The sequence below is a fragment of the Alternaria burnsii genome (genome assembly GCF_013036055.1).
Source record: "Alternaria burnsii strain CBS107.38 chromosome Unknown 705, whole genome shotgun sequence".
NCBI lineage: Eukaryota > Fungi > Ascomycota > Dothideomycetes > Pleosporales > Pleosporaceae > Alternaria > Alternaria burnsii.
Genome location: NW_024066107.1, coordinates 1232219 through 1258875, shown reverse-complemented (window position 1 = coordinate 1258875; position 26657 = coordinate 1232219). Strand labels below are relative to the sequence as shown.

At 52.2% G+C, this 26657-nt stretch overlaps 9 protein-coding genes across 9 annotated transcripts; 4 read left to right on the top strand and 5 right to left on the bottom strand.

Annotated features, from left to right (window-relative positions):
• Positions 1-1130: 1130 nt before the first annotated feature.
• On the top strand, positions 1131-4002 carry GT037_000461 (vacuolar calcium ion transporter h(+) exchanger; the record flags this gene model as incomplete). The annotated part of the gene is made up of 7 exons (XM_038925508.1): positions 1131-1448; positions 1500-1780; positions 1829-1917; positions 1967-2568; positions 2971-3350; positions 3543-3724; positions 3776-4002. The coding sequence occupies 7 exons, from the start codon at positions 1131-1133 to the stop codon at positions 4000-4002; spliced, it is 2079 nt and encodes a 692-aa protein (XP_038791364.1).
• Positions 4003-4371: 369 nt separating this feature from the next.
• Positions 4372-4947, bottom strand: GT037_000460 (uncharacterized protein; the record flags this gene model as incomplete). Its single annotated transcript, XM_038925507.1, has 1 exon — positions 4372-4947. One exon carries the CDS (start codon positions 4945-4947, stop codon positions 4372-4374), a length of 576 nt encoding a protein of 191 aa, XP_038791363.1.
• Positions 4948-5458: 511 nt separating this feature from the next.
• GT037_000459 (uncharacterized protein) lies at positions 5459-6340 on the bottom strand (the record flags this gene model as incomplete). The annotated part of the gene is made up of 1 exon (XM_038925506.1): positions 5459-6340. The coding sequence occupies one exon, from the start codon at positions 6338-6340 to the stop codon at positions 5459-5461; it is 882 nt and encodes a 293-aa protein (XP_038791362.1).
• Positions 6341-7627: 1287 nt separating this feature from the next.
• Positions 7628-8952, top strand: GT037_000458 (uncharacterized protein; the record flags this gene model as incomplete). Its single annotated transcript, XM_038925505.1, has 2 exons — positions 7628-7700; positions 7754-8952. The coding sequence occupies 2 exons, from the start codon at positions 7628-7630 to the stop codon at positions 8950-8952; spliced, it is 1272 nt and encodes a 423-aa protein (XP_038791361.1).
• A 547-nt stretch (positions 8953-9499) lies between these two features.
• On the top strand, positions 9500-11213 carry GT037_000457 (uncharacterized protein; the record flags this gene model as incomplete). The annotated part of the gene is made up of 3 exons (XM_038925504.1): positions 9500-9580; positions 9630-10125; positions 10657-11213. 3 exons carry the CDS (start codon positions 9500-9502, stop codon positions 11211-11213), a joined length of 1134 nt encoding a protein of 377 aa, XP_038791360.1.
• A 298-nt stretch (positions 11214-11511) lies between these two features.
• On the bottom strand, positions 11512-13386 carry GT037_000456 (uncharacterized protein; the record flags this gene model as incomplete). The annotated part of the gene is made up of 1 exon (XM_038925503.1): positions 11512-13386. One exon carries the CDS (start codon positions 13384-13386, stop codon positions 11512-11514), a length of 1875 nt encoding a protein of 624 aa, XP_038791359.1.
• A 4083-nt stretch (positions 13387-17469) lies between these two features.
• GT037_000455 (uncharacterized protein) lies at positions 17470-19302 on the bottom strand (the record flags this gene model as incomplete). Its single annotated transcript, XM_038925502.1, has 1 exon — positions 17470-19302. One exon carries the CDS (start codon positions 19300-19302, stop codon positions 17470-17472), a length of 1833 nt encoding a protein of 610 aa, XP_038791358.1.
• Positions 19303-19820: 518 nt separating this feature from the next.
• On the bottom strand, positions 19821-20717 carry GT037_000454 (uncharacterized protein; the record flags this gene model as incomplete). Its single annotated transcript, XM_038925501.1, has 1 exon — positions 19821-20717. The coding sequence occupies one exon, from the start codon at positions 20715-20717 to the stop codon at positions 19821-19823; it is 897 nt and encodes a 298-aa protein (XP_038791357.1).
• A 418-nt stretch (positions 20718-21135) lies between these two features.
• On the top strand, positions 21136-26620 carry GT037_000453 (sh3 domain containing protein; the record flags this gene model as incomplete). Its single annotated transcript, XM_038925500.1, has 4 exons — positions 21136-22846; positions 23055-23087; positions 23137-24921; positions 25536-26620. The coding sequence occupies 4 exons, from the start codon at positions 21136-21138 to the stop codon at positions 26618-26620; spliced, it is 4614 nt and encodes a 1537-aa protein (XP_038791356.1).
• Positions 26621-26657: the final 37 nt, after the last annotated feature.

Sequence of the window (26657 nt, the reverse complement as noted above, 5' to 3'; positions counted from 1 at the left end):
CGCCTACCGATAACACATGTCCCCGTGCACGAAGCCAGGTGATCACGCTCGAGCGCGTATCATATACTCACGGAGACTGGTGTGTCTTCAAACCTCATCATCGAACATTGCGGATTGCAATGTGGGAAGAGCATCATGCGGTAGAAATGCAGCCCTGTATAGGTTCACGCATAGCCATTCCGACACTAGTCTATCATATGCAAGGTACGACAGCCATTCAAGAACCAATCAGCTTGAGCTCGAACCACAGCCTGATCATCACGTTCCGAACATTCGGTGCGAGTATTATTTGTATGTGAGTACCGGTTGAATTCGATACTCGATCGCTATCTTTCGCAGCTCGTCGGGCCTTTTTGACATTGCGATCGATGGAGTTATATTCGTGCAAAGTTCAGAAGCCAACTCATCGGAAGCATGCTTCTGCGCTTGGGTTCAATAGCGCAGTCGATGCACGCGACATCTGGAGGCTGGTAGTGTTAAGCCTGCCATCGAGTAGCTCGCATCTGCGTAGCGGAGATCGAGACCCTTTCCCCCTTGTTAGACGTGAAATGTGGAGTCTGGGCCCACGTCAATGTGCATTGAGCTGAAACCCTGTTCTGGAATCCGCATCATGATGCAGCCAAGGGGTGTCAAGCATTGCCAAAGACGTTGTACGGTGCTTGGTGACGTGTCTAGAGCAGATAAGCTCAGCTAGACACTTGATGGACATGTGGCAGGACGAATGGAGCGCAATTGAAAGGCGGTATGGCAGCCAGTCGCAGAGTTTCGGTGTAGCCCCGCTGCGACATTTTCGTTGTTTGGCGATCATAGCGCTGAGGCTGTGTGTTGTAGCGGACGCGCCCGTTGCGACCTCCTGCACCTCGTAAACAAGGAAGTATAATACTCCTCCCGAAATGACGCCCGGCCCTTTTACAATGTCTAGTCTCACCGGCCCTCTTGTCTTTCCTTTTTGCCTGCACTCCTACACTTTCTCCTCAATTGCAGCCTTACAGACTGCAATCGCTGCAGGTCTACTCATACGCACGCCCTGAAACACTCACCGCTGGGCCCCGTCCGTGCAGTCGTCGCCTACATCTAGCGCCCATTGCCTGTGAATACTACAACCTAAGCAACCCACATTTACGAACACCATGGCGCACCGTTCAAGAAGCTCGCGAGATTATCCTAGCGGCCATGGGCACCGCTCATCGCGAGAGCGACAATATACCACCGAGAAGACGACGCGCCGCGGCGACGACGATCGCCGTGATAGATCCAGACGTCGCTCGGAACTGCCGCAGTACAATCACAATGGCCATAGGGTGACCCCAGGCCTTCATCCAGAGGGCGAAAGTGGTAGAAGGGGGTTCAATCCAATCAAATTTCTTGTCATCTCTGGCAGGAGTAGCAGCACGCCGTCCATGCTAGTCAACTGCTTGTGGCCTATCGTACCCATTGCGATCGCATTCGTAAGTCTGGCATGCCAAAGTACGGTTCGTATATACTGATAAAGTCAACAGCACTTTGCGAAACCTGAATGGCATCTGGCAATCTTCATTACCAATTACATTGCTATGTTGCCGTCAGCAAACATGCTCGGCTTTGCTGGCCAGGAGTTCTCGCGCAAGATGCCCAATAAGGCTTTTGCCGTCGTCCTCGAGACAACATTCGGTTCAATCGTTGAAATCATTCTGTTCATGGTCTTGATAGGGACATCCAATGGCGACTCCAATGTGCAGGTTATTAAGGCTGCCATCTTGGGATCCATTCTTGCCAATCTGCTCCTCTGTCTCGGAACATGGTAAGCACTCGCAATTATGAGTTGACCTATTTTGCTAATGTGCTGTAGCTTTATCTTCGGCGGTCTCAAGAACGACCACCAAGAGTTCCATCCTGCTGTTTCTGAGAACGGCAGTGGCTTGATGCTTGTCGCTGCTAGTACGTCATCATCCTGCATCTTGTTCGATTTCAATACTAACCTCAGTAGCGGCACTGGTACTTCCTGCTGTCTTTTACGCATACCTCTTCCAGAATCCTGACTACAATTTGACGACCGTCAACATCCCATACAACACTCGTCTGATTTCCCGTGGCGTAGCCATCATATCAATCATAGGCTACTTGGTCTACGTGTACTTCCAAACCGTATCCCATGATGGTCTGCTCCACGAAATTTACGAGGCGGACGATCACAAGGACAAGGACCGCCACGAGGAGTTGGCGAAGCCCAAGCTTACCATGACCGAAGTCATCGTCGCCCTTCTCGTCTCCTTGACTTGCGTATCGCTTGTCGCCATTTCCCTCGTCCTCGAGATCCCATACATTGTAGAAGAGCGGGGTGTCAGTGACGCCTTTGTCGGTCTTATTCTTATCCCACTTGTTGAGAAGATCGCTGAACATCTGCTCGCTATCGACGAAGCCTACGACAACCAGATCAACATGGCTCTCGCTCATGTTCTGGGTGCGTCTATCCAGACTGCCTTGTTCAACGCACCGCTCGTAGTACTGGTTGGCTGGGGTATCGGTGTCGGCATGGACTACAACTTCGCAATCTTCGACGCGGTCGCTTTGATTCTTGCCGTTTTGGCGGTGGGCTCTTTCCTGCGTGATAGGAGTTCCAACTACCTTGAGGGTATGCTTTGCGTGATGACATACATTATCATTGCAATCTGCGCGTTCTACTTCCCCAACCCTGCGCACCACGGTGGCGCCGCTGAAGGCGGTTCAGAGGGCGGTGCGGAAGGCGGTCACTAGCGACGATCAGATGGATGTGATCAGGATCTGTCACCTCAAATTGGTATTGGCACGGCTACGGTGTTTGGAGTTTCAGTACGAAATGGTTTGCGAGGAGCCTGGCGAAGTTTTGCTAACAAGCATCTGTGATGCACTTTCTTTGAGCGTTCTTCTTTCCCATGAGCAGCAATTAGCGAGCGTGAAATATCAATACTACATATATGATACAAATTCTTCCTACATGCTAGCAACTGCAAGATGGTGTTCGTGAACGTCAAATGTCCCAGTTCCACGTTGGCGCTAAACCCCCTGCGACTAGCCTTGCGCACCGACCACCGCACACATTACGCGAATTATCGAGCCGTCCTACCGACATTTCTACTCTCCAGCGTCAATCCAACTAACCCGACAGCCACCGCCCCTTCCCACGACAACCTCTTCTCCCAGCTCACACAACAAGTCGCCAAAATGGGTCGCGTCCGAACTAAGACCGTCAAGAAGTCCGCCAAGGTCATCATTGAGCGTTACTACCCCAAGTTGTCGCTGGACTTCGAGACCAACAAGAGGATCTGTGATGAGATCGCCATCATTGCCTCCAAGAGGCTCCGAAACAAGATTGCCGGATACACCACTCACTTGTACGTCTCTGCAACGGGTTTGAGGCAATGGCAGTGAGGGGCAGGACCTAGAAGAGATGCGGTGGTTTGCGCCGAGTATTGGCTTTTCGCAGACCTCCTAGCACTTGCATAGGAAGGCACTCACTCACCAGAGCTGGAACCCCCATGAGCAACTCGCTCTTTTGCACTAGGCATCAGACTAACAACTAGCAGGATGAAGCGTATCCAGCGCGGTCCCGTTCGTGGTATTTCCTTCAAGCTCCAAGAAGAGGAGCGTGAGCGAAAGGACCAGTACGTCCCCGAGATCTCCGCTCTCGACTTCACCCAGAACAGCGAGTCTGGCTCGCTCGACGTCGACCAGGAGACCAAGGACCTCCTCAAGTCCATGGGCGTACGTTACTTATTTACCCACACTGCATTATGCTGTTTACTAACGCTCCCCATAGTTCGACAGCATCCCCACCAACGTCATTGCCGTTTCCCAACAACAAGTTGTCGAGCGCGGTCCCCGCCGCTTCAACGACCGCCCCGCCCGCTCGTAGATACGAATGCGCAAGCGCGACCCGTCGGTCTCCCTTCTTCCTCCTTTCTCGGCTTACTGAAAATATGGTGTCTGGGAAAGGGTTTCTGCCACGACTATGGCATGGTTTTACGGCTATATACGGCGGCATGATGATCAGGAGTCAATGAAACAAAAGGTTCTCCCCCCACTAGGTGTCGCTGAGTCTGACTGTCGCAAGACATGAAGACGATGCTTGATTGCCATTTCCCCCATGCATGCCCTGTGCGTGATGTGATGTTGGAGTGATGTCGACCAAGAACGAATGTAGATATGAGGCAGGTAAGTGGGCTCTCTTCTAATCATGCACTGCGGTGTAAAGACAAGAAAGACGGAGTGGCATCAGGCGGTACGTGTATGTGTCGTGAGCTCACCAGCTATCAATTCAGTGGAAACAAGTTCATGCATTCACTTCTCTGTAATACGCTACTTCTACAAATCTGATCTTTGCCGAGAAAGATCAGCACTAGAGATTTCCTCCGCTCATCGCCTCCCAGAGGCACCATGGACATCGCGCAAAGGCCAAGCTCCGGTGTATGCCCTGCCCACGAGGCTATGCTTCAACTCCTTGGCCGTTGTTGCAACATCATCAGGTTTCTTCGACGCATCGTCATTCTGTTGGTCGTCTTCTGTACCCACATCCAACACCGCTCGATGTAAACTACTCCTGTCATTCGATGACACACTGTCAGGCGGCTTCACTCTAGTACTCGATGGAGACGCCGTAGGTGTAGCTGTCACTGCTCTGATGGTACCGATCGCCGGTGTTTCGGGATCAGCCAATGTGGTGAGAGTTGGGCCAGGTCCATGTTCTAGGCTTGGATAACGTATATGATGCTCTAGGTCTGATATTTCAGTGCGCTTGTTGGTTGCCTTGAGTCGTAGTAAAGAGGAGAGTGATGGACGGCCTGAGTCTGTGCGTAAAGGTGGATCCGTTGCATCCGGGAGTGTGTTCTGCTGGCGGATATGCTTGGTAGAGTAGAAGGCTCCCAAGCAAAGAAGTAGAATGACGATGATTACTATGATTATGCCGGCTGTTTCCGGGCCAGACAAGGTCATCGTGTGAGTCTATTTTGTCAACAGTAGTGCTTGGGTTGAGCAAGTCTGGATCATGGGGAGCCGACGAACAGTAGGTCTTGTATACTTTTCAATACGCAATGGGGATTTGATTGACCAGGTAAGGAAAGAGCTGGAAGTGGGTCGTGCAAATGCATGTTCATTCTGTTTGTGGATATTTATTGTGGTAGCCGTCGGGTAGTGGCGTGTTACATCCAGAACTTTCGAACACATCCTGTTAAGGGTCGTTATACTGACGTTGTGCGCATGATATGATGGTCATGAAGTTTAGTGTCGATGACGGAAATACATCGAAATGTGTAACTACGTGCTGCAACTAAAAGACATCAAAGGGATATCCCTGTTGCGCTGACGTGATTTTCAAGGTTGGTGTGGATATATGTAGCATCGCAAGGAAAGTTCAAATCATTCGGTGCTTGTGAACGTTCCATGAGCCACCTGCAATAGCCTTGAGTCCTTTGGAAAGTTTGAGCGCTCACTGAATATGTGTCAATTAGGACCGCTTGAACAGCCACTTCAGCGCTTTCTTCACCCTGCCTGGCGGCTTCTCTACCGACTTCTCTATCGGCTTCTCCCCCAATATCTTCCAGACAAATAGACCCGCCTTTCTTCTGAAGCAACCCCTCTTTATGCCCATCTCATCTATCCACCTAGCCTCCCACCCCTCTTCCAGTAACGGAAGCACTTCGGTCGTTGGGCGCGATCGTAGGCTCGTAGTAGTACCGCGTTGGCGCATAATCTCTCTGCTGAATGGATATACGAGCCGGCGGAATTGGCCACCTGCAACAGAGTGATCTTCATCGTGGAGTCTCTTTAGACAGAATACAATCCTCCTAATTCTGCACGCATTTGCTGGCAGTGGCGGTCGTGAAGAGCGAGATGGACGACGGAGACACCAAGCGTTATTTTCTGGCAGGTGCTTTCCATTGCAGATACCTGGCGTAACGAGACAGTTCATTGACATAGCAAGCGTGATAATATCCGAGTATACTGTTCTTTCGCGATAATGATCTGTGTTCGTGGTGTATCCGAGAGGAAACACGGTGCCTCTTGCCTTCACACCGTGTATAAAATACTGCATTAGAAGTGGAAACCCGATGTTAAACATCTGCCAGACATCATACTCACTCTGATGCTCCTCGATTCCAATGGTAAGACTTGCTAGATGAAGTTCCAGTAATGAGATTATAGCGACTACTATGCCGCTCAAGATGGGCCTGTTGCTCATTGCCCAGCGGGGTATTCCGACCGTGATGTGCATCGATGAGGCAAGGTTGATTGGACGAAACGGCTGCAGCTTCATTGGCGCTGCGTAGACAGTGTCTTGTATCTCGTGCAGAATGAGAGGCGCGACGCGTATGGATTCTGTCGCCATCTCGTGGTAGATCTGGGAGCAGGAGAGCAAGAGCCCAATGTACGTCTTATGGTGCGCGTTCGGGAGGAAGCCTTCAGGGACCAAGTGACTGTAGATGAGCAGGCGGAGCTCGGCAGACAGTGCGAGAATGCGGCATGCTTTCGCGATTGGGGTACGGCCAGTTCTGGCTCGAGGTATAAGTCGTGCTATAGCGCACCCATCTAGCGATTGAGTTCCAGATGGAGGTTGAAAGGGAGTCAGGTCGCAAAAAGGTCCTCTCGCACAGAGGAGATGTTCGGCTCTAGTCCGCTTCTATGATGTGTTGCAAAAGTGTCCTTCGCCGTGACAAGCCTCATTAGGCTGGCCATTTGCAATATCTCTGCTTATTACGTGGCCTCGTTACATTCTTTTAATCCTCAGCATAAGACAGACACCATGATGGTCCCAATGGTACTTTTCTAGCCTATATCGCAACATTGATAATTGGAAACCAACAAACACCCCATGAATGTCAAGCTCCTGGTTCCTTTCAGGTTTTCGCGCATACTATGAATGTCGTCCCGGACGTGGAAAATATCGTGGTCTGGCTAGATAATTGTCCCATCAACCTATCTGCAGGGTGGTCACCATTTTGGAGGCGACACAGTCTATGGAGACATTTAACGTTGCTCCCGAAAGGATACAGGAGTCTAGTCGACAAGAACAAATTACAGATTGTGACCAGGCCTGGCTTCCTTTGATACCAGTTTTTCTATATCATTTGCTGTTTATGAAACACGTAGAACATTGATCGAGGAAGACAGATAGAACCCGGATGAGTCGAGGATTTTGCTGTAAGAAAGCGACTCGAAGGGATATGTAGCTTACACGCACCCGGGCTCACTCCGGCGACACTAGGTGTGTGTAAGAACATGTAAGCCATTGTAACAGTTATTGTTGATGGACTGTAGGCTGAACGATTGAGGTGCCTGGCGGATGGCTAGGATGATCGTTGCGTTTAACAGCGCTAAGCTATGACGTTCATCCGAGGTTGTTGGGGCCACATGCTGGCTAGTCATGCAGTCACGTGCTGCTCCAATGCTCCCGCCAAGACAAGCGCTAAGTTTACGCGAGCGTGAATGTTTTTGCCTACAACCTCACGCTCCGACAACCCAGCCACCCCGCAACACTTGACCCAACTGCGAACCTCACCTTCCAACACCATCTGATTCCATCGAGATCTGACTGCTTTGGATTGTCTATACTGACCTGCAAGTGTTCAAGTTACCTTTTTCGGTACATCAGGTCATATACCGCGCTTGAATCATTATGTCGCCTGCCCCTGTCCTTCAGACCGCTACTACCTTACCATCTTCACCACAACAACCCCACACACCCACGTGTACGTGAATACAACATGCTGTAGTCCTGATCAGAAGCTAATATAACATGTAGCGACAGCTATACCCGCATCAAAACACTTTGATGATATCTTTCACGCCAAGTTTATGCACATCATCCAGGAATGGAAGAATGACCCCTCGCGGGGCCAACTGACCCAAAAGGATCGAAAGGCTTTCATTGAGAATGCCTTCTTTGAGACCGATGAGCTTTACTTTGGTCGGCGGATGATGACCGATCTTGAGATCAAGCTTCGCGCACTTACCAAGGTCTTCTATAAGGTTCTTGCTGAAGAACCTTGGTCTGAGGATTGGATCCGCGCCCCTGATGTTGAGCGTAAGCTGTCCAAATTTGAGATGCACGAAGACTCCGTAGCCCTTGCCAAGCAGTACGGCTTTACTACACCTCGGGAGGCGGTCAAAGCGGCACGTGAAGCTGGCATCAAGAATGCCGAGACCTACAAGGAGGCCCAGAAGGAAGGGAAATCCCTCCAAGACATTAAGCTTGATCGTGGCCCATTTGATGATATTGAGATTGTCTACATCGCTGGCACGGTCTCATCATCTGCTACAAGCAAGATCGACCGTTCGAGTATTTATCCAGTATCCGTCTCTTCGGTCGCCAATGTCCTTCAGAACCATATATGTAGGGACATGGTGCGCCCGTTTTCCATGGCCGAACGCTTCGTCAACTGCACCGATACCAAGGAACTCGAAGATATGCGCCGCTTTGCCTGCAACGTCTGCGACTTTTGTCCTCATCTCCTCGATAACGACAACGTAAGCCTTCTTGTTGTGTTACTCATTCTCTCGCGATCTGACTGTTGTCGTCGCTTTGAGGCCAATGGTATCCGTATTGAAGGCTCGACGATTAGCCACCGTAAGGCCGAATGTATGAAGAACAAGATGGGCTGGAAGACCTCAGAGGACAAGAAGCCATATGATAACTTCGCTCAGGAGTTTCAGACTCGTGTCAAGAACGCTTGCTTTCCGGCACCTCGAGCTCAGCGCATTGGTGGTCGGAAACCGCCGCGCAACTCCTCCGGTCCTGCGACACCTCCGATCTACGCCCAGCCTCACATGGGGTATGTCGCGCCTCCTCAAGTTCGTAACGACAATGTCAACACTGGCATTAACGTTGCTGCTCCCCCTCCCCAAAATCATTTCTCGCAGGCTGCTCCTCCGGCAATCAAGGACCAGCGTGCATCAATCGGTACCGTTAGCAACACCGCCGAACCCATGGACCTTTCTTAGGGTATCTGGCGATCTCGCTTTTCATCACCAACCTGATTTATTGCATGGCCATGGCGTTATATGGGTATTGTGTATTCTGCATAGAGGTATAAAAACGGCGTTGAGCGATTTGTCACAATACACCTATAGGTGTGATATCATCTAAGCACCAGCTTCTTCTTAAACACATTCATGTACATAGTTACACAAGCTTATCTGTAGCTGTCTAATACATACACAAGTGAATGAAAGACTACGCGATCCAACTCCGAGATATCGTCTAATGATGTTGATTTTCTAGACTAAGACATGATCCAGGACCGGGGATGCCAGTGTGGTAGAACAACATCATACCAGCCCGACAGCTGATTGATGCCATTTAGAATTTATCATATTATGATATCAGTATTCAAGCCAGTTTGCCTTCTCATCTACTTTCATCCCATCTGCTTCCAGTCACAAACTCAGCTGGACTGCCAAGCCAGATCTGTGTTCAAGCTCGATACGGCTCGAGAATTGCCTGCTCAAGATCCCACTCACTTACTCACTCACGGGATACACTGCCGCTATGGAGTTCAATAGCTTCGACTTTATCGCTCTCTTCCTGTGCTCCAGTATCTTCGGCCTTCTCTTCTCGCTCTGGTCCAAGGTACGTGAATCGATACAGGTTTCATGTACTCAATTACTAACTGATTCAGACTGAGCTTATCACCGACCGCGAGATCATTCTCTTGGTTACAGTCTTTAGTGCCGTCGTAATCGGGCTTCTCGCGCGCATAAATGCCACCAGAGCGCTCACCAACTTCCTAACGGATAACGTAGGAGAGGTACACGAAAAGCAGCTTCGGGATCTTGACGAAGCCCATCATCGCCACATTGCGAGCGTCAAGCTTGAGAGCCATCGCGAACATCTTCGCCTCCAAGGCGATGTCAATAATGCTGCCCTCAGGTTTGACCGCCTATACAACGAGCACAATTACATCTCGAGCATGTACCAAGAGCAGATGCAATACACTGAGGAACAAGAGGATCGCATCCAATATCTCGAAAAGAAGCTCCAGGAATTTGGTCAATCCACGCCAATGACTCGCACTCCTTTCTCCGCGCCGCCTTCGCAGATCAGCTTTTCTCCCCCACCACGTCGCCAGCAATCTAATGAGATCCTCCGCCATACAGCTTCGGCGAGCCCACTAGGTCAGGCTTTGGAGGCGGAGGATGAATAGATGTGCTGCCAGTCAATCCCACAAGGAGAGACGTTAGCGTGGCGGATGGAGATCAGCCTACGCTTATCAGAGGCGCAGAGCGTATGGGAAGTTTTGCTGCCGCTCACTTGCACTACTGTATCCATGTAAACAAAGCGGGAAAGATGCAAAGCTGATGGAGGTTCAATGTAAGAGTAGGTCGAGGATATTATGCCTAAAACAGGTCTTTAGGCCTTGATTGACAGTTGTTTGGCTTCCTATGCATGGTAAAAAGTGTCACTCCGCTCTGATCTCGTGATATGTTTCGTAGCAAGCACATTGAGTATACATCAGTACAAGATCCAGAGAGATTATACATCTCCAAGATATTCTTATTGAACCTCAACTTCCGCAATGTTATCACCAAACTACAGTTTTACTGGACATAATGCCGACATTATAGTCAAGATTTCTCAAGCCATTAAAGAAGTCGACATTAGTGTTCCCTCTTCCCTTCACGACCACCTTCGCTACTTATACCTAGTTCGTCGTCTCGCTAGAGAGATGGAGGTCCAAATCCACTCTTGGAAGGTTCTCGACGCTCGTGCAGAATCTGCCAGTTCGCTTATTGCTGTTGTTAACAGGGAATTACATCTACCGCCTGAGTACCACGAAGGCCAGAGCGAAGATGAGGGTAGAGCGACTCCGCAGCAACTTGGTGTTACACATGATGAATCCGCAGTGCCAGCACTATCCCGTCGTCGTCAGGGTGAAACGACTACGCAGAAAATAGGTGCCCGATTTGCTGATTTCCCAGACATGCTGCCGGCACCACCGCTTATGCAGACCGCACGTGCACTGGGTTTCGCGACGCCGCCTCAGTATACCGCGACGTCGTCGTGCTCACCCACGAGTGCAGCGCGACTGGACTACCGTGCGACGACAGAAGACGAAGATCGACGTGCAGATGCGTTTCCTACGCGAGATACACAAACATTACCGATGGAAGCTGAAGTTATAGGCCGTCGTGCTTATCGCAGGAGAAGTCAGAAGACTGCAGTAGACTATCCGTCGAGTCAACCAAAAGAAGACGATGAGTGAACATTTGCAGAGTTTGGCGATGCCTGGAAAATTTACACAGAGTGGATTGAAGGCAGCTGAGTGTGATGATCAACAAGGTAATGATTGGGGATGGTGTCATTGATGAGCAACTCAAAAATCGATCTAACAACGTATGATGACAATATGATTGCTATTGACTCCCTAAATATGCGCAGTGAAGCAAAGGGTATATCTATTCAAGGTATAGCAGGGCGAGAGAAGGGTATCGTGTGAGAAAGCAGAACCACATAAACTCCTTTAGCAAAAACGAAAGCGATAATCAATCTGGATATGAAGCTCAATGCTTCCTCTTCGATCCTTTACGACTCAGCCCTGTGCGCGACGCATAAGCAGGCTGGATGTAATCACCCGATGGACTGTCAGAATCTGTTGCGAAGGGATCGACATAGCTTTGAGGCTGCGTTGTACCGTAACGGCTATCATTCTGCAATCGAGGGGTCGGGAGCGCACTTTCGACGTTGCGCAAGTCCCATGGATCTTGCGATGTTACGGAAGGCGACATCATAGATGAGGCTGCGAAGGGATTCTCCTGACCACTGGACGAAGGGCGTCTAGATGACGACGGCCTAGTAGCGTATTCCTGGTTAAAGTTCTTGGGAAACGACAACGGTGGAGGCGCACGTTTTCTTGAGCTAGAAGGTCGGTATGTCTCTGCAGGCACTTGGGTATCAAATGCTGGAGGGTTTGGTTGCGAGATGCTTGTGCGGCGCTTGCTGGGAGTTCGACCCAACTCGGCTGGACGCGAGGTAACGCTATCGTGGCGAGTCATTGACTCTCGTCGATTTGAAAGCGAGCGATCGCCGCCACGCGGGTCCCAGTAGCCAGGTTGCTCCTGTTGGCTCTTTAGATTTGCTGCCAGCTGTTCATCTCGTTCTCGAGCTTCTGCAATCTGCCTCTCACTACGCATCTGCGCCTTCTCAAATTCGATCAGGCGTTGCTGGTCTGCTAGCTGAGCTGGCGTCATGGTTGAGGACATTCTGCGTCCTGCAGATGGTCGTTTGCTTGAGTAGTCGGTTGTTGGAGGCTTCGACCGCTCCTTCTTCCGGTCTCTCGCTGCCTTCTCGAGATCTTTCTGCTCTTGTCGCAAACGCTCTTCTTCCTTGAGACGGCGAGACTCCTCTCTAGCTATTGCTCGGTCCTTTTCCTTCTCAGCTAAGTGCTTTTCTGCCCTTTCTTTCGCGCGACTGTCTGCACGGCCAAGTTCGAAACGCACATGCCTTTCGTTCTCCCTTTCAGCTTTCGCAGCTTCTTCAGCTGCCTGTCGCTCAGACTCCTCTTGACGTCGGTTAGATTTGGGCTGCCTCTGTCGCTCGTCACCGTTCTTGGAACGACGATTGACTTCAGGCATACTCGAGCCACTGTACGAGGAGTTGTCGGCAAAGACGTCGTTGTCAAGTGGGTTCTGGTAAGAGTCTCGTGGAGCGACATTTGAGGTCCGGTATGAGCCAGATGACATTCCAGTCGGGCGCTGAGACGGCGAGGATGGAGTGGCAGGAGGCGGGTTGTGGATGACAGTGGCAGGATGTCTTGAACTCCGCGGCCTAGCCGGTGGGTCGTCGTCTGCATAGAGCGATGGTGTTTGGCTGGAAGATGCTGACGGAACATGCGAAGGACGATATCCGTAGGACATGGTGGGAGTGGCAAGATAGTTATTGGGGTTATCGAAAGTTGCCGTTGGAGGCAGAGGTGCCTCAGGAAAGCCTGTTCGTAGAGGGTATGAGGCATCGGAGCCTACCGGCTCAATGACTGCTTCGTGAGATCCCCTGGAGCCGAGAGAAGACCGATCAAATGGTTTGCTGGAGACAGAGATCGATGGATATTTTTTGGTCTTGTCTTTCTTGGAGCCAAACCCAATGATGATCTCGGTGCTGATAGGTCGTTGGCCATCCCGAGTGGAAGGGCGACTGCCACTGCCTGATGGACGGCGAGTTTGAACTAGGTATGACCCACTACCAGTAGGAGTTGGTGGGTTTATCGGGGATGGTGTGTCGTCGCGGCCTGAAGAGCCTCTCTTGGGGTTGTATCGATAGGGTATGACCACTGCGTCCCGGCATGGTTTTCTATCGCGTGCTTTCTCGCACAGGCGGGTCCGGGAAGATGTCATGGGACGCCCATCAGGGCTGTACTCGACGCGCTCCTCTATCCGACACATGGCAGTAATGTGAAGTAGGTAACGTTGGGGCTGGGAACTTCAAAGACGAGGATGATTGAGAACCTCTCTGTCTTGAGTTCAAGATGGTGGTACCAGACCAAGTTATCCGAGTATGTAACCCAGTTAGAGAATGGGCAGTTGCGGAAGTATTTGGTGTGAAGGGAGAATCCTATGATAAGAGTACGATGGCCTTACAAAGTACAAGTTGATCAAAGGATGTGTCGATTTGTACTTGCTTGATACTTCGGTAATGTTGGGGACACCGACGGTATTTGAGCAGCAGGTGACGGCCCGACTGAGACAAGCGGCAAGTAGGATGAGTGTACTCGTCAGTTCAAGTACGAACCGAAAGGCGAAAGAGTCAGAGCGGCGAAGGGGTAATAATAGAGTGTGATGTGCAGGGAGCTATGCGACTTTGTGGAAAGTAAAGTGCAGCCCTACTGGGCAAGGGTTTCTTTTAAGCACCAGGCGGCGCAGAGTGTAGCCTGGGAAAGTGCACCATGAGTGGACAAGGGAACAGATTTACCAAAGATGACCGAAACGGGTGTGCAGAAAAAGGTGCCAGTGCCAGGCCGCAGCGACGGGCAGGACAGAATGCATGAACATGATCCGGGCGTCTTTGGGGCCATTCCTTAGGGCTGCGCAGCGGTGAATTGCACAGCCTGCGAGCGACCGAAGACACCGCCCAGCCACAAGTGGGACCCTGCCCGTCACCGGTTTTCCTGTGCCTGAGGGTGATGAAGAGGGAGATAGGCCCGCTGCAATTGGGGAATAAGAGAAATTGTCGAGTCTGCCAGCCGGTTTGCGCATCCGCGCGGCCGCACAACCTGTCTCAGACTCGATGGGCAGCAATGGCAAACTGCCGGTGCTCGAGCGCCTCCCCAAATCCCTCATCATCGTGCCCCTAAACTCGGCCCTAGTGACTTTGCTCGATGACATTCCTCTTTCTTGAAAAGACGGCAACGTGCTGGTGCTGTTAGCGATGGAAAAAATCCGGACAGACAGCTTTCAGCTGAAAGACTGGCGAATAGAGGCAGGCGCCATGCAGTCATTCCCGTATCGTCAGGCAGGCGGCCCTCCATGCCAGGCACCAGAAGCCGGGGATTTGATCGGCGCCCAATGCCCGACCATATTACTTTACACTGATGATTGATATGGATGGAGGGAAGTGTGCTTGGCCGCTCGACTGGCTGGTGCTGGTGGGGCCCCTCACGGTGCGGCGGGCACTAAAGGGAGATGCACACCCACGCGAGCAGCGGACGCATCGTTCGCATACTGGCCTCATGCATCGCGTCCTAAAACCTCGACAGCGCGATTATATTGCGCGCTGTTAGTGTCTTGCAGATTCGCGAAAGAGGTGCTGATGGATTGCGGTCGTCAAGACGATTGATGATGGTGGGCAGGCGAATTGCTGAGCATGTGAGCCTGCTGCGACCTTGCTGCCTTGACTCATCCGAAGTCGGGAAAGAGTAGTCGACGCCTGCCGCCAAAAGGTGAGTCTTCGTCAGCGCCCTCCCCCAATATCGAGCACATTGTCCCTTAGCGCCGACTCGTGATGTAACGCCGAGAGGCTACAATTCGCCGACCTTGACGACAAACCTCACTCCTTACAAATCTCCACCATCATCAGCGCGAATGCCATAGTCACACAAGCGTCTTTGTGTGCCAAATGTGGCTGTCGACCGATGTGTGCTCCTGGCGAGCCGTTTGGTCCACCCTTGGCCCACAGTCTTTTCTGTGGCTTCACAGCCTCACTCACCAGCCCTAAAGCTCGTGCACTTCGTCACTCTTCTGATACTTTGGGGGTCAAAATCCTTGATTTTCAGACAAGTACGAGTGGAAGAGCAAGCGAGCCGTCCCTTTAATTTGCGACACCGCTATTTGCGTCTCTGACCACATCCGAGAGAAAATCTGGCCTAACGAGGAAGGCACGGCCACCTCAAGCAGCCACCGTTCTCATTTGCAGTGGCGCACACTCTTTCAACTGCTGACAAAGGCATGGACAATGGTGTTCAGTTTTGGCCGTACGTGGCATCATTGTAACATATGTCTTTGCTACGAGAAGCGTGGTCGATCCGTGATTGATCGCGACAACGGCAAGTATGTTCTGGGACACTGTGCTGCCACACCCTTTGCAGTCCACTCTCCCAATCAAAAATCTCTACCGTCATGAAGATATCGTCTCACCGTGTTTTCGCAAACACCATGCCGGCTAAACTCCATGATGCACGTCAATGTCCACCGATATCTCTGCCTCAGCCACGACGCCTCAACAGACTAGGCTGATAGCGTCTTAAGGCATGCCGCGCCACAGCATATCACCAATCCGCTATCAGTGTCGCATGGCCGCTCAGCCCTCGTTGGCCGCCTGATGTATCCAAAAGTTTGCGTCTCACAAACTTTGCTCACGCTATCGATGACCTCGCGATGGTCCGACCGGCGGTTGCGGAAACTACTGCGAACCCCAGACCCATCCACGTCACTGCCGTGCTTGAATATTTTGCACTCAACATGTGGTATCGTCGAGTAGTGCCATCAATGGCATCGCCGTGCTATCAGAATGGTTATGGTGTTTTTCTTCCGTGTCATGGTTACACCGCCGTGGATCATTTCATGGCAAAAAGCACGTCTCAACGGCTGTGAATCGAGCAGCTAGCGAAAAGTATGCCTCCTAATCCCTCTGGCTTCCAAACGGGACCGCCAACGCAATACCATCAACCGCGCAAACCGCCCACAGTTACTACGACCCTAACTTGCCAAGGTCTCACCAGCAGGTTTACCTGATACACATGTCAATACACAGCCACCACCTTCTTCCTCATATCTTACAGGAACAGTGTACGCGCCGTCCCGTCTAGCCTCGCCATCCGTAAGCAACATGCAAACTGCTATCAAGCTTCGGCCCCATTGTCATTGAGCACCAAGCACGGCCCTGCACAGGAACAACAAGCTTTCTTGCATGGGTACAATGACAGCTGAAACACCTGCTTAGGCCAAGAGTCAGGTATCAACAGCAGAAATTCACTGTTGTAGCCCAATTCGAATAAGAGTTTCTGAACGCTGTCTTGCGGGATATTGCCAAGCACGGCGAGATTCGACCGGCATACATGTAGACTTCAGGTGGAGTGAGACTGTTGAGAGTGCAATGGCTAACATCCTCGAACGGGCTCAACAAGGCACAAGTGCACACTAGCCGCCATTGAACGGATATCCGTCAAAATCATATGCACGAATGCACATGACTGCTACCATACGGGCCGACTCAGAGTGGCCTGGATGGTCTACTACTACCAGATGTCTGTCTCACCTCCAACAAAGATCGCGGACTCTCTTCGCAGCCATCCCTGTTCCAGGACGCGTGTTAGTCGACATGCTTGCCACCACCGTGTTGCGGCACAGCAGTCCGATATTGCTTCCTTGGCATCGTCCACTGACTTCGACGTCGGCTGCTGCTGAGCCGAAGTTGGAGCCTGCAAGATGTCTCACAATGTAGGCAACCGCCATGTTTAGCACTAGTGCGGCCCATGATTTCTCAACGCATAACCTCGGTCATAGACATCTGTCCGCTTTGCCAGTCAGTGATGTCTGGAAGCTTCGTGACTATTCTGTAGGGACATAATGTCTCACTGTCTGCCTTGGATCCAATAGTCTCGAGTGAGCGATATCGCAAATGTAGCGTATGGTCGATGTCTCATCCAAAACTGCACTACGTGAGAGAGGACCTTTGAAGATGTGGTCTATCAGATGACGAGCAGGTTTTGAGATGCTTCGTGCCATGAGCTACCTTCCTTTTTACGCACTGTAACCCGAAAGAACATGACGTCGTTCATTTCACTGGCTCAACTGACGCCCATACCGCTTGGATTCGTTTCTCATCATCCTCTTTAAAGGATGCCCGACGTACCTAACACAATCACTGGCATTTGTCCATCCAATCAATGTTCATACAAAACCTGTTCCTGGAAGATTAGCTAGGGCAATCACCACAGAAAGTAGCAGGAAACGATATATGTGTATTTCATATTCATTACACACAGTAAAGTACAATGGATGCAGTATACTACAGGGTCTCTCTGCTTCACCTTATCTCAACGCCTCAGCCATTCCAGGGAAACCCTTTGCGGGCTTCGCACGTCCTTGAGGGGCCTCGCGCTGCAAAAACTCACTCAACTGCTGACCTTTCTCACTCATCTCATCCAATTCCTTGACCCCACTCTTTCCCAATCCACTGACTATGTTCTCTAGGTCACCGTTATCGATGTTAGCCCTAATAGGTGGCTTGTCATCGAGTTCACCTCTCGCGATCATGACTTCAGGGCCCGTAGCACGGTCAAGTTTGATGTGAATACGACCATCGTTCGTAACGCTGGCGTATCTAGGTTGCACCATGATCTTCTTGCCACCAGGTGTATCGACATCAATTGTCTCGACGTCTCTGGCGTTGGCCATGCTGGCGTTGCGATTGACAGGTGAGTAGTCTATGCCCTTGAATTGATCGTTTGCCACAAAGCCTCCAACTCCGAAGCGGGCGTAAAGCTCGTTCGATGTACCTGTGCGTCTTGCTTGCATGAGACGGGCTGGTATGGGAGTGGGCTTGGCTTGAGGACCGAGAATGGGGTGGTTGGCGATGTAGGAGTAGTGGCGAAGGTAGCCGAGTCCAGCTGAAGGGTGGGTGGAGAGTGGTGCGGTCTCTTGTTCGAATTGGAACATTTCAATGTCGCGCTTGGAGGCGTCTTCCTTGAAGGTTGTGTTCTTGAGCTTCATGGTTGGTATCCTCAAAAAGGGGACTATCAACTTGCTGACGAGCTTGCTACTCAATGGATCCTTCGCAGCCTCTCTTCGTAGCGCCCTGATGCCAGCTTCAATCTGAGGTTGCGTGATTTGGCGCCAGGCATTCTCCCGTTGCTCGTGCCATGCCTCAGCTTCTTGGGCATCAGTTGGCGGGACCTCACCAGAATTTGTGGCGGCAAGTCGGCGGGTGGCGTAGATCTCGTTCTTGACGTACTCAACCAGGTACTCATTGAACTCCTTCTTGCGGCGTGTAATCTGTTTGTTGAGGTAAGAGACAAATTCTTCGGCGCTCATGCCAGGGAGCCAAGGGCCATCGTGCTTCCACCGCCTGGTGTTGCGAACGGCTAAATCCACAGGCGGTCTGAAAGGTGTAAATGATGCTGCTGCCATTTGCTCCTTCAGTGCTTTCTTTGCTTCCTTCCGCTCGTTCTCGAAGGCGTTGAATTCATCTAACCAGGGCTTCGTCTCTGATCCTCCTTTAGACGCTTCTTTTCGGAAAGCCTCAAATTCGACAAGGTTATCAGCCCATCCACGTGCCTTGAAGCTTGCGAGTTTCGATTGCCATTTTTCTCTCCAGGTAGCGTTGAAAGCTTCCCGCTGGGCCTTGGCTCGCTGTGCTGGCATACTCTTCTTGAGTGCCTGCAAGTACAATCCAGCCTCATCTAGTCCCATCTCGGTATCGTAACTCGTAGTATCATCCCGGACCTCAAAGGCTCCAAGTGGTGGTTCGTTCGTGATTCTCGACGTGCTCTTCATCATGGGCATACCCATCTCCTCCCATTTTTGCCTAGTCCGCACATGGTCTGCCGCTGAGTCGAAGTCTGTAACATGTTCGATAGTATCAAGTTGAGTGATCCTCAGTACTGGGTCGCTCGTTTGAACTATGTGACTCCTCGATGGGATTGGCCGCTTGAGACCCCAGTCACCACGTGCTAACGAGGACTTTGTTGTCGCAATGGCTTGGTGGGTCGGGTATGGAAGCGTGGCGGTGTCGGAGGCCTTGGAGATGCCCGCGCCATAGGTTTCGCTAACAGGCGGCCGTGGGAGCGGGTTCGGCAGCGAGAACAGGCGAGAATTTCGAAGAAGATTTGCAGTAGGCGAGAGAGACTGGCGGCTTAGAGACATCTTGGCGATGCGACAGCCGCGTGTGGGCGTTCAATGGCGGCTGAAGTGATGATCCCAATGTGTGTATAGTAGAGAAATGTCGATGGAGTTTGCGGCGAGGGGTCCGTGCGAGACTTCCGCGGCTTCTGATGGGCCACAGGCATGGATAAACATCACGATGTCAAGATCGTCAAAGGTATGGAATTATAGGATTTGTAGACATTAGTTTCCACAGTGGCTAGTCGGTGACTATCTATCAACAGCAGCCTTGCTAAGGCATATCCTGAGCCTTCCTGACTTTGCGCTTTGGCAGCAGGGTTTCAAGAATGACTTCTGTTGTACTGAGTGCAAAACGATTCCCACCGTTTTCCAGGCCGGGATCTCTCTCTACAAATGTACTCGGCCAATAGGTTCTATCCATATGGCGTATCGAATGTGTTTTGCGAGTTAAACGTTTTGTGGTTTTCATGGTAGTCTTATGGACGCGTGCGCACCGATGAGTGGGGACCTTTATGTGACAAGACCGTGGTCATGGCAGCTCACCCAGGCAGGTGCTTATCCCAGTCTTGGTCGTCGTCGTCATCATCGTCGTCTTTTTCTTTGCGGTTGATACGTGGAACGTGCCCTTCGATGGCCATGGTATGGTCAGATGTTTGGGAAGGAAGCGAGGGTGGCTGTGGCGGCGCGCTGCTGGATGAGCGCTCGAGAATCTGGTCTTGGATGAGATCGTTGTTTGTTTTGGTTAGGTTACCTGGTTTCTCCCCCCGTTCGAGCGCCAGGTCCTTCATAGCATCCGCTTGAGCAGCCCAGGCTGCATCCAGGTCTGCGTCTTCGTCTACGTGGGCCGTGGTCGCGCTTTCCTGCTTCAGGCGTAACGGCAGAGCCTTCTGGTGTTCATCGGCATTGTCCACCATGAGCTCAATCTTGTCGCCGTATCCCCCGTGCCGCATCCACGCAGGCTCTTCGTTCAGCTGCACCTTGACATAGAGCGCGCGTCTTGCGCAGTCGTCTGAACACCACACCTCTAGCACCTTTCTGTCTACTATCTGCACACCGTGGTCTGTGTCAACAAACTGCTTCCTTGCGGTGGATCGCGCCTTCTTCTTTGGTTTTGGGCAAAGCGCATAGCCACACTTGTCGGCGATGTTGCGCTCCTCGATGAGGGCATCATAGTCGGCAGGCTGAAAGGGAATAACGGCCTTTTGAAAGAAGTGCGCGTCTGAGGGTGATGGTCGCTTAGCATCGGCGTCGGGCGAGGTGGGATAGTCCATCAGTGTCATGACAGCCTCGAGCACCTCTGCCTCGACGCGCTTGCGATCTTCAAGTACTGTCGCATGGTGGCGGGCGACTGCAAGGTGGCGCGGGTTCACAGCTTTCTTCGCAGGAGGCCCGTTTGTGGAGACAGTCGTGTTCTTGAGTATAGACTTGGGCGGCATGTCGGGTGTCTGTTGGTGTTGGGATCGTCGTGGCTAGAGTGTGAAGTGGAACCTCTTTGGGCGTGCCTTGGCGGAGCGTCGGGGGACTTGGGCGGGGCTGTTTCGAGCTTCGTCACCACACTTCTTCGCACGGAGGCACCTGCAGCAGCCCTCATCCTTCCCACTACCCCTCGCCCCGAGCTGTGAGGGTGCAAGCATTGAATGGTACGTCGTGACTTTGTTCCGCGCCTCCCGCATTGCTGCACATGCTGACATCCGCGTCATCGCAGCTCCACGTCCGAGACCCGCCGTGCACAACGCCCTAGAGAGCTCCCACACAATCTTGCCCAAGCGCTGTTAGGCAGGGACCGCAGCTGTCACCCCCCCATTGAGCATCCTGCAGCTGCAACGACTGCATCCACCACTGTAGCCCGTCGCCATGTACAAAGTCAAGGCCGTCTACGACTACGCGTCCCCCCACGAAGATGATTTGGGCTTCAAGGTCGGCCAGATAATCTCCGTAACCGAGGAGGAGGGCGACGACTGGTATGTGGGTGAATATACCGACGAGAGCGGCACCAAGCACGATGGCCTCTTCCCCAGGAACTTTGTCGAGCGCTACGAGCCAGAGCCGCCGCCACGGCCCAACCGAGCATCGCGGCACAAGCCCTTGGAGCAGCCGCCTGTGCAAGAAGCTCCCCCCATGCCCCAGGCCCCTCAGCAGGAACCAGAGCCAGTTCAACCTCAGGAGCCGGAGCCACCCAAGCCACAGCCTGCCCCCATTGAGGTGCCCCAAGCTGCCAAAACAACACCGTTGCCCATGTCGCCCATGTCGCCCCGCTCTGCGTCGAGCGCGAAGGCCCAAGAAGCCCTACCGCCGCAGTCAGAGTCGCCCAAGCCAGCCCTTCCTGCGAAGAAGGCCCCGCCACCTGTCGCCGCCAAGAACAATGCTTTCCTGAGCCGCATCGCCGCTTTCAACAAGACAAGTGAGCCTCCGCCTAAACCTATCAAGCCAGCTGGCGTCGCCCCGAGCTTTGTCAAGAAGCCATTCGTGGCTCCGCCGCCGAGTCGGAATGCCTACGTTCCTCCTACCCGAGAGTCGGCAGCTCCACCAGTCAAGACATACCGTCGTGAGGAGGATCCCGAGATTGCAGAGCGCCAGGCGCAGAACCAGAACGATGCAGAGCGTGCGGGACTGGTTGCTCATGATTCTCAGAAAACAAATGAAGGCGAAGAAGAGCAGCAGCCCAAGATGAGTCTGAAAGAGCGCATTGCCCTTCTTCAGAAACAACAGCAGGAACAGGCAGAAAGGATGGCAGCTGCGCACAAGGAGAAGCCGAAGCCTAAACCGCCAGTAGTCAGGAGAACCGAGTCCCAAGACGCTCACGCTGAAGACAGCGAAGATACCGGTCTAGAGCGCGTGACAAGTGGAGCGTCCAAGGGTCGTGCGTCCATGGACCAGAATCGACCTCCGCGGGCATCTCACGACATTCGATCTCCGGACTCGGAAGCCCGCAATCGCGAACTACTTAGCGAAAACGATGCCGATCAATCCGCCGCCGGAGACACCGAGGATGCTGGAGGAGAGTCCACAAGTGTCGAAGAGGACGAGGACCGACCAAAGAGCAGGCACCCGCCGCCGCCACCCCCTAGAGCACCTAATGCTCCTGCCGAAGAGCCCAACGTTGGCGACGAGCAAGATGTGCCCGGAGAAGAGGAAGAAGAGGAGGAGGAGGAAGATGAGGAGACCGCGGAGCTGAGACGTAAAGAAGAGCTACGTGAGCGCATGAGGAGATTGGGCGGCGGCATGGGCGGCATACCCATGTTTGGCGGTCCTATGCCCATGGGCGGTCTTCCACCAAAACCACCAAAGAAGAAGTCGACCACTGAGAAGAAATCCGAAGACGCCGAACAGTACAGCATGCCCCAGCAACGTGTGCCTATGTTCGGATTTGGTATGCCTGGCATGGCACCCGTCAAAAGCCCAGAGCCGGAAGACCGCTCGCTTTCCGTCGAAAAGGAAGACGACACCTCGCACCCTGTGACCAGCGCTCATCCAGCGGACGAAGTACCTGATGTAGAGGACGTCGCATCTCAGCCAACTCAACAAACATCTACCGGCAGTGGCGCCCCACCTGTCCCAACAGACCGTAAGTTCCTGATTCCTCGCAAACCAATTCACGCTTTCGTACGCCATACCCAAGACTGCCTGCAGCCATTATCTTCCGAGACCTTGTCAAAGACCTATGTCACTTACGACGGTCTATCGGAGTATGTTATGACTGTATGCGTGTCTAGTATGTGTGTGCATGAGGCTGTAGATTGCGTTCTTGTTGATACTGTACTGACAATCCTTAGGACGACCTGCTCCTCCTCCGGTGCCAGCAGCGTGTAAGTCACGTCGCTTCATGATGCTCAAGCTTATACTGACAATACATAGCTCGACCAGTGCCACCACCCCCTCCTCAGGTTCTCTCTCCTGGACCTGGATCTGAGTCTGGCGATGAAATGACAGACACTGCTAACACACCGTCTGCTCCAATGCAAGCACCCAACAAGCGACTCTCATATTTTGCTTCCGGTGAGCCATCACAAGAGCCATCAGAGAGGCGTGCGCCACCTATCCCTTCTGCCGGTCCCGGATCTCCTACAACAAGCCGGCCACCTCCACCACCTCCACCAGCACAAGCGCCCCCTTCGCGTCATGAAGATCTGCCAATCCGCAAGCTTGACCGCAACGAGGGTGAAACCGATTACGAAGGTGATTATGACACGGACATGGCACCAGAGGCAACTCATAAAGATGCTTTGAAGTCACATGCTAGGGATTCAAGTGTAGAGGACAGCGCCTTGACAGACGAGCCAACATCAGCGCGATCGCCCACAATTCCTCACGGCATGCCACCTCTTCCCCCTACTGCACCTCGTGCAGTACCGCCTCCTCCACCCCAGCAGGCGCCCAATCGGCCATCAACAGATGCACCACGTGGTGCTCCTCCTCTTCCCCCGGTACCGCCGCCGACTCGCAACGCCCCTATGGACGAAGATGACGACGAGTATGATCCGTACAAGTATTCCGGACCACCTCCTCCACAGGCTGCGGCTCCTGCAGCTCCTAGAGCAGTTCCACCACCCCCGCAAAGTCAGCCGCCTCCCCCACAGAGTCGTCCACCGCCACCAATGCCACCATCGATGCCTCCCATGCCCCAGCGTCAACAATCAGACGATGAGGACGATTTGTACTCTTCGCCTGCGCCTCGGAAGTCTCACGACAGACCGCCACCTCCACCGCCTCAGGCCCCGCCGCACCAGCATGCACCTCCACCTCTTCCACACATGCAGGCTCCACCTCCCCCAGCTCAAGAAAGAATGGCACCACCTCCACCCCAAGAGCGTCCTGTTTCAATGTTCTCACCCGTTGCAACAGAGGCTCCACCTCGGATATTGAACACTCGAAAATCACTCGATGCTGTCCAGATGCTTACAACTCGCTCCTCTATGGATCAGACCCGTCCGACAACGAACCAAGGTTTCATTGCAAGTGATATCGATTTGGGGGTTTCGTCGCATTGGTGGACTCAACCCAAACTGCTCCCTCCTTCACTGCAGGGTCGCAAAGACGTCCTGGTAGACATGAAGGAGTCGCAGTCAGGCAACACTGTAGAGAAACTCATCAAGGTTCTTCACCTTGACTATTCACAGACAATCATTTCCGCTCGCTTCGAGGCCACCAATGTCTCCGACGTTGACCTGGAGCAGCGCAATGAGCCGCCACCTCCCAGCCAACGCCCAGACCAGCTAGAGAACGCGTACGAACAGTATGGTCGCTCGATAGCCAAGACCATCGAGTCAAAACAGAACACTGTTGTCGGCAACGGCACGCCGCACGGTCTGGTTGATGAGCTGTTGAAGCCCTTCAATGACGCATTGCCTCCGATCTCGACCCGTTCCTATGGTGCGCTCGTTTACGCTAACTTGGCCAACGCGTCCACTCAATCTTACGATGAGATCCGCCCTGGTGACATTATCAGCTTCCGCAACGCCAAGTTTCAGGGTAAAACTGGACCAATGCATGCCAAGTACGCAATGGATGTAGGGAAGCCAGATCACGTGGGTGTTGTTGTCGAGTGGGACGGTAGCAAGAAGAAGGTGCGGGCTTGGGAGCAAGGACGCGAGCACAAGAAGGTTAAGCCCGAGAGCTTCAAGATGGGAGACTTGAGATCAGGTGAGGTGCGGGTATGGCGTGTAATGAGTAAGAACTGGGTTGGTTGGAACTGATGGAGAGGAGAGTCGTTTGTAGGTGTGTGAGTGTGGAATTGTAATTAGAACCTAGTTTTGTGTCTGTGCTACCTACCTGGCTCCTGTAGAACTTTTCCCCCGTCATCGCCATCAAGTAAATAAATCTATGCCAATACATCGAAACCTTTTTACCATCATCCACATCGCAAATCACAACACAGACTCAGAGTCAGGACGGGGCATGTGAGCTTCGAATTGATACAGATACTTCGCCCACTCTTAGTGCATCATCAGATTTGTTCGAACTGTCCTTGCTAACGACTTCTTTGTGAAGGAGCACATCACCTTCTCACTGGAACAAAGAATAGAGCCAGCTAGAACAATCTATTGTATCAAAATATTGCTTGAGATATAGTACCAATGTTTGCCTCAACACAAAGGAGGGAGCGACAGTGGAAACCTAATCAGGGTATAAACATAGACCGTAGGTCAGCCTGGTAGGTTGCGTCTCTTAATCACAATCACACACTTGCGACAAATATCACAACCTATCAAAAAAAGACGTTAGTAGCCATTACGAAGACATGAGTAGCAATTCAGGTAGTGGAAGAGACCGAAACAGTGAGATGCCCACAGAGAAGAAGGGTAAAGCCGAGAAAGAAGCGCGTATAAAGGCTGAACGCGCAAAGACCTTGCAACATGCTCAAAAGCTATTGAACGGACTCGATAACGATGACGATGCTCCAGAACCGGCAGAAATCTTAGAAACCACAGCTAGCGATCTGATCAGCCAAGGGGACGAGGAAGATGGTCTAGTCAAAAAGGGTTCAGAGCGTGAACCAGAGTTAACTAACAATAAGGGAAACAGTGGCAAAGCACACATGAGCAAGCCGACCAACACTACTTCGCACGCGCACCACAAGAAGCAAAATCTAGCGGTCTCGCCTGGTTTTATAGTGACAGACGCGAATTTGACTGAGAAGGTTGGTGCGGCTTTCAGTGAGAACGTTCGAGGTATCGCGCGCAGGAAAAGGTGGGAGAGTGATATTGTGGAGATATTGGTCCGAACCGATGCATTGCGATGGCTTAAGAGAACTGTTGTTAAGTCTGACTTCCCGAAGGCTTTTGAAGATTATGAAAGAGCTAAAAAAGCGGGAGATTTCAAGAAAGTATCGATACCGAAGTGGCACGAGGTTCAGATACTTGAGAGCGTCAGTCTGGATACTGACGTGAATTCTGGGGTGGATGGCAGCAGTGATGACGACCCTCTCAGAGACGAAAAGGATGAGTCCGTATTACAAGGCAGCGAAGATGACGAACCAGCTGGAGTAAAAGAGCAAGATAGCTTAGTGGCAGATGCAGAAAATGAGACAGAGCCTGATGAAGCTGCACGAGACGCCGCTGAATCTAGTAGCGGCGTAGAGTCCCAAGGCTCTGAACAGCAACTTGTCTCGGAAAAGGTTAGAGCAGCTGCGGGGGAGAAGGAGACAAGGATTATTTCGAAGATTGATCAGGGAGACGAGGCAGTAGATAAAGCATCAGGGTCCAAACAGGGCAACAAGAGGGGTTCCGCCGCGCCGACCAGCAAGCAACCACCTGAGAAAAAGCGGAAGTCTGCGAAGACCACAGATCGTGCTGAGAAGTTGGGTGAGGATGAATTCGAGGGTACAAACGATGTGATTTAGGATAGCTATGGAATTGATCTTCATGCCCACTCGTAAT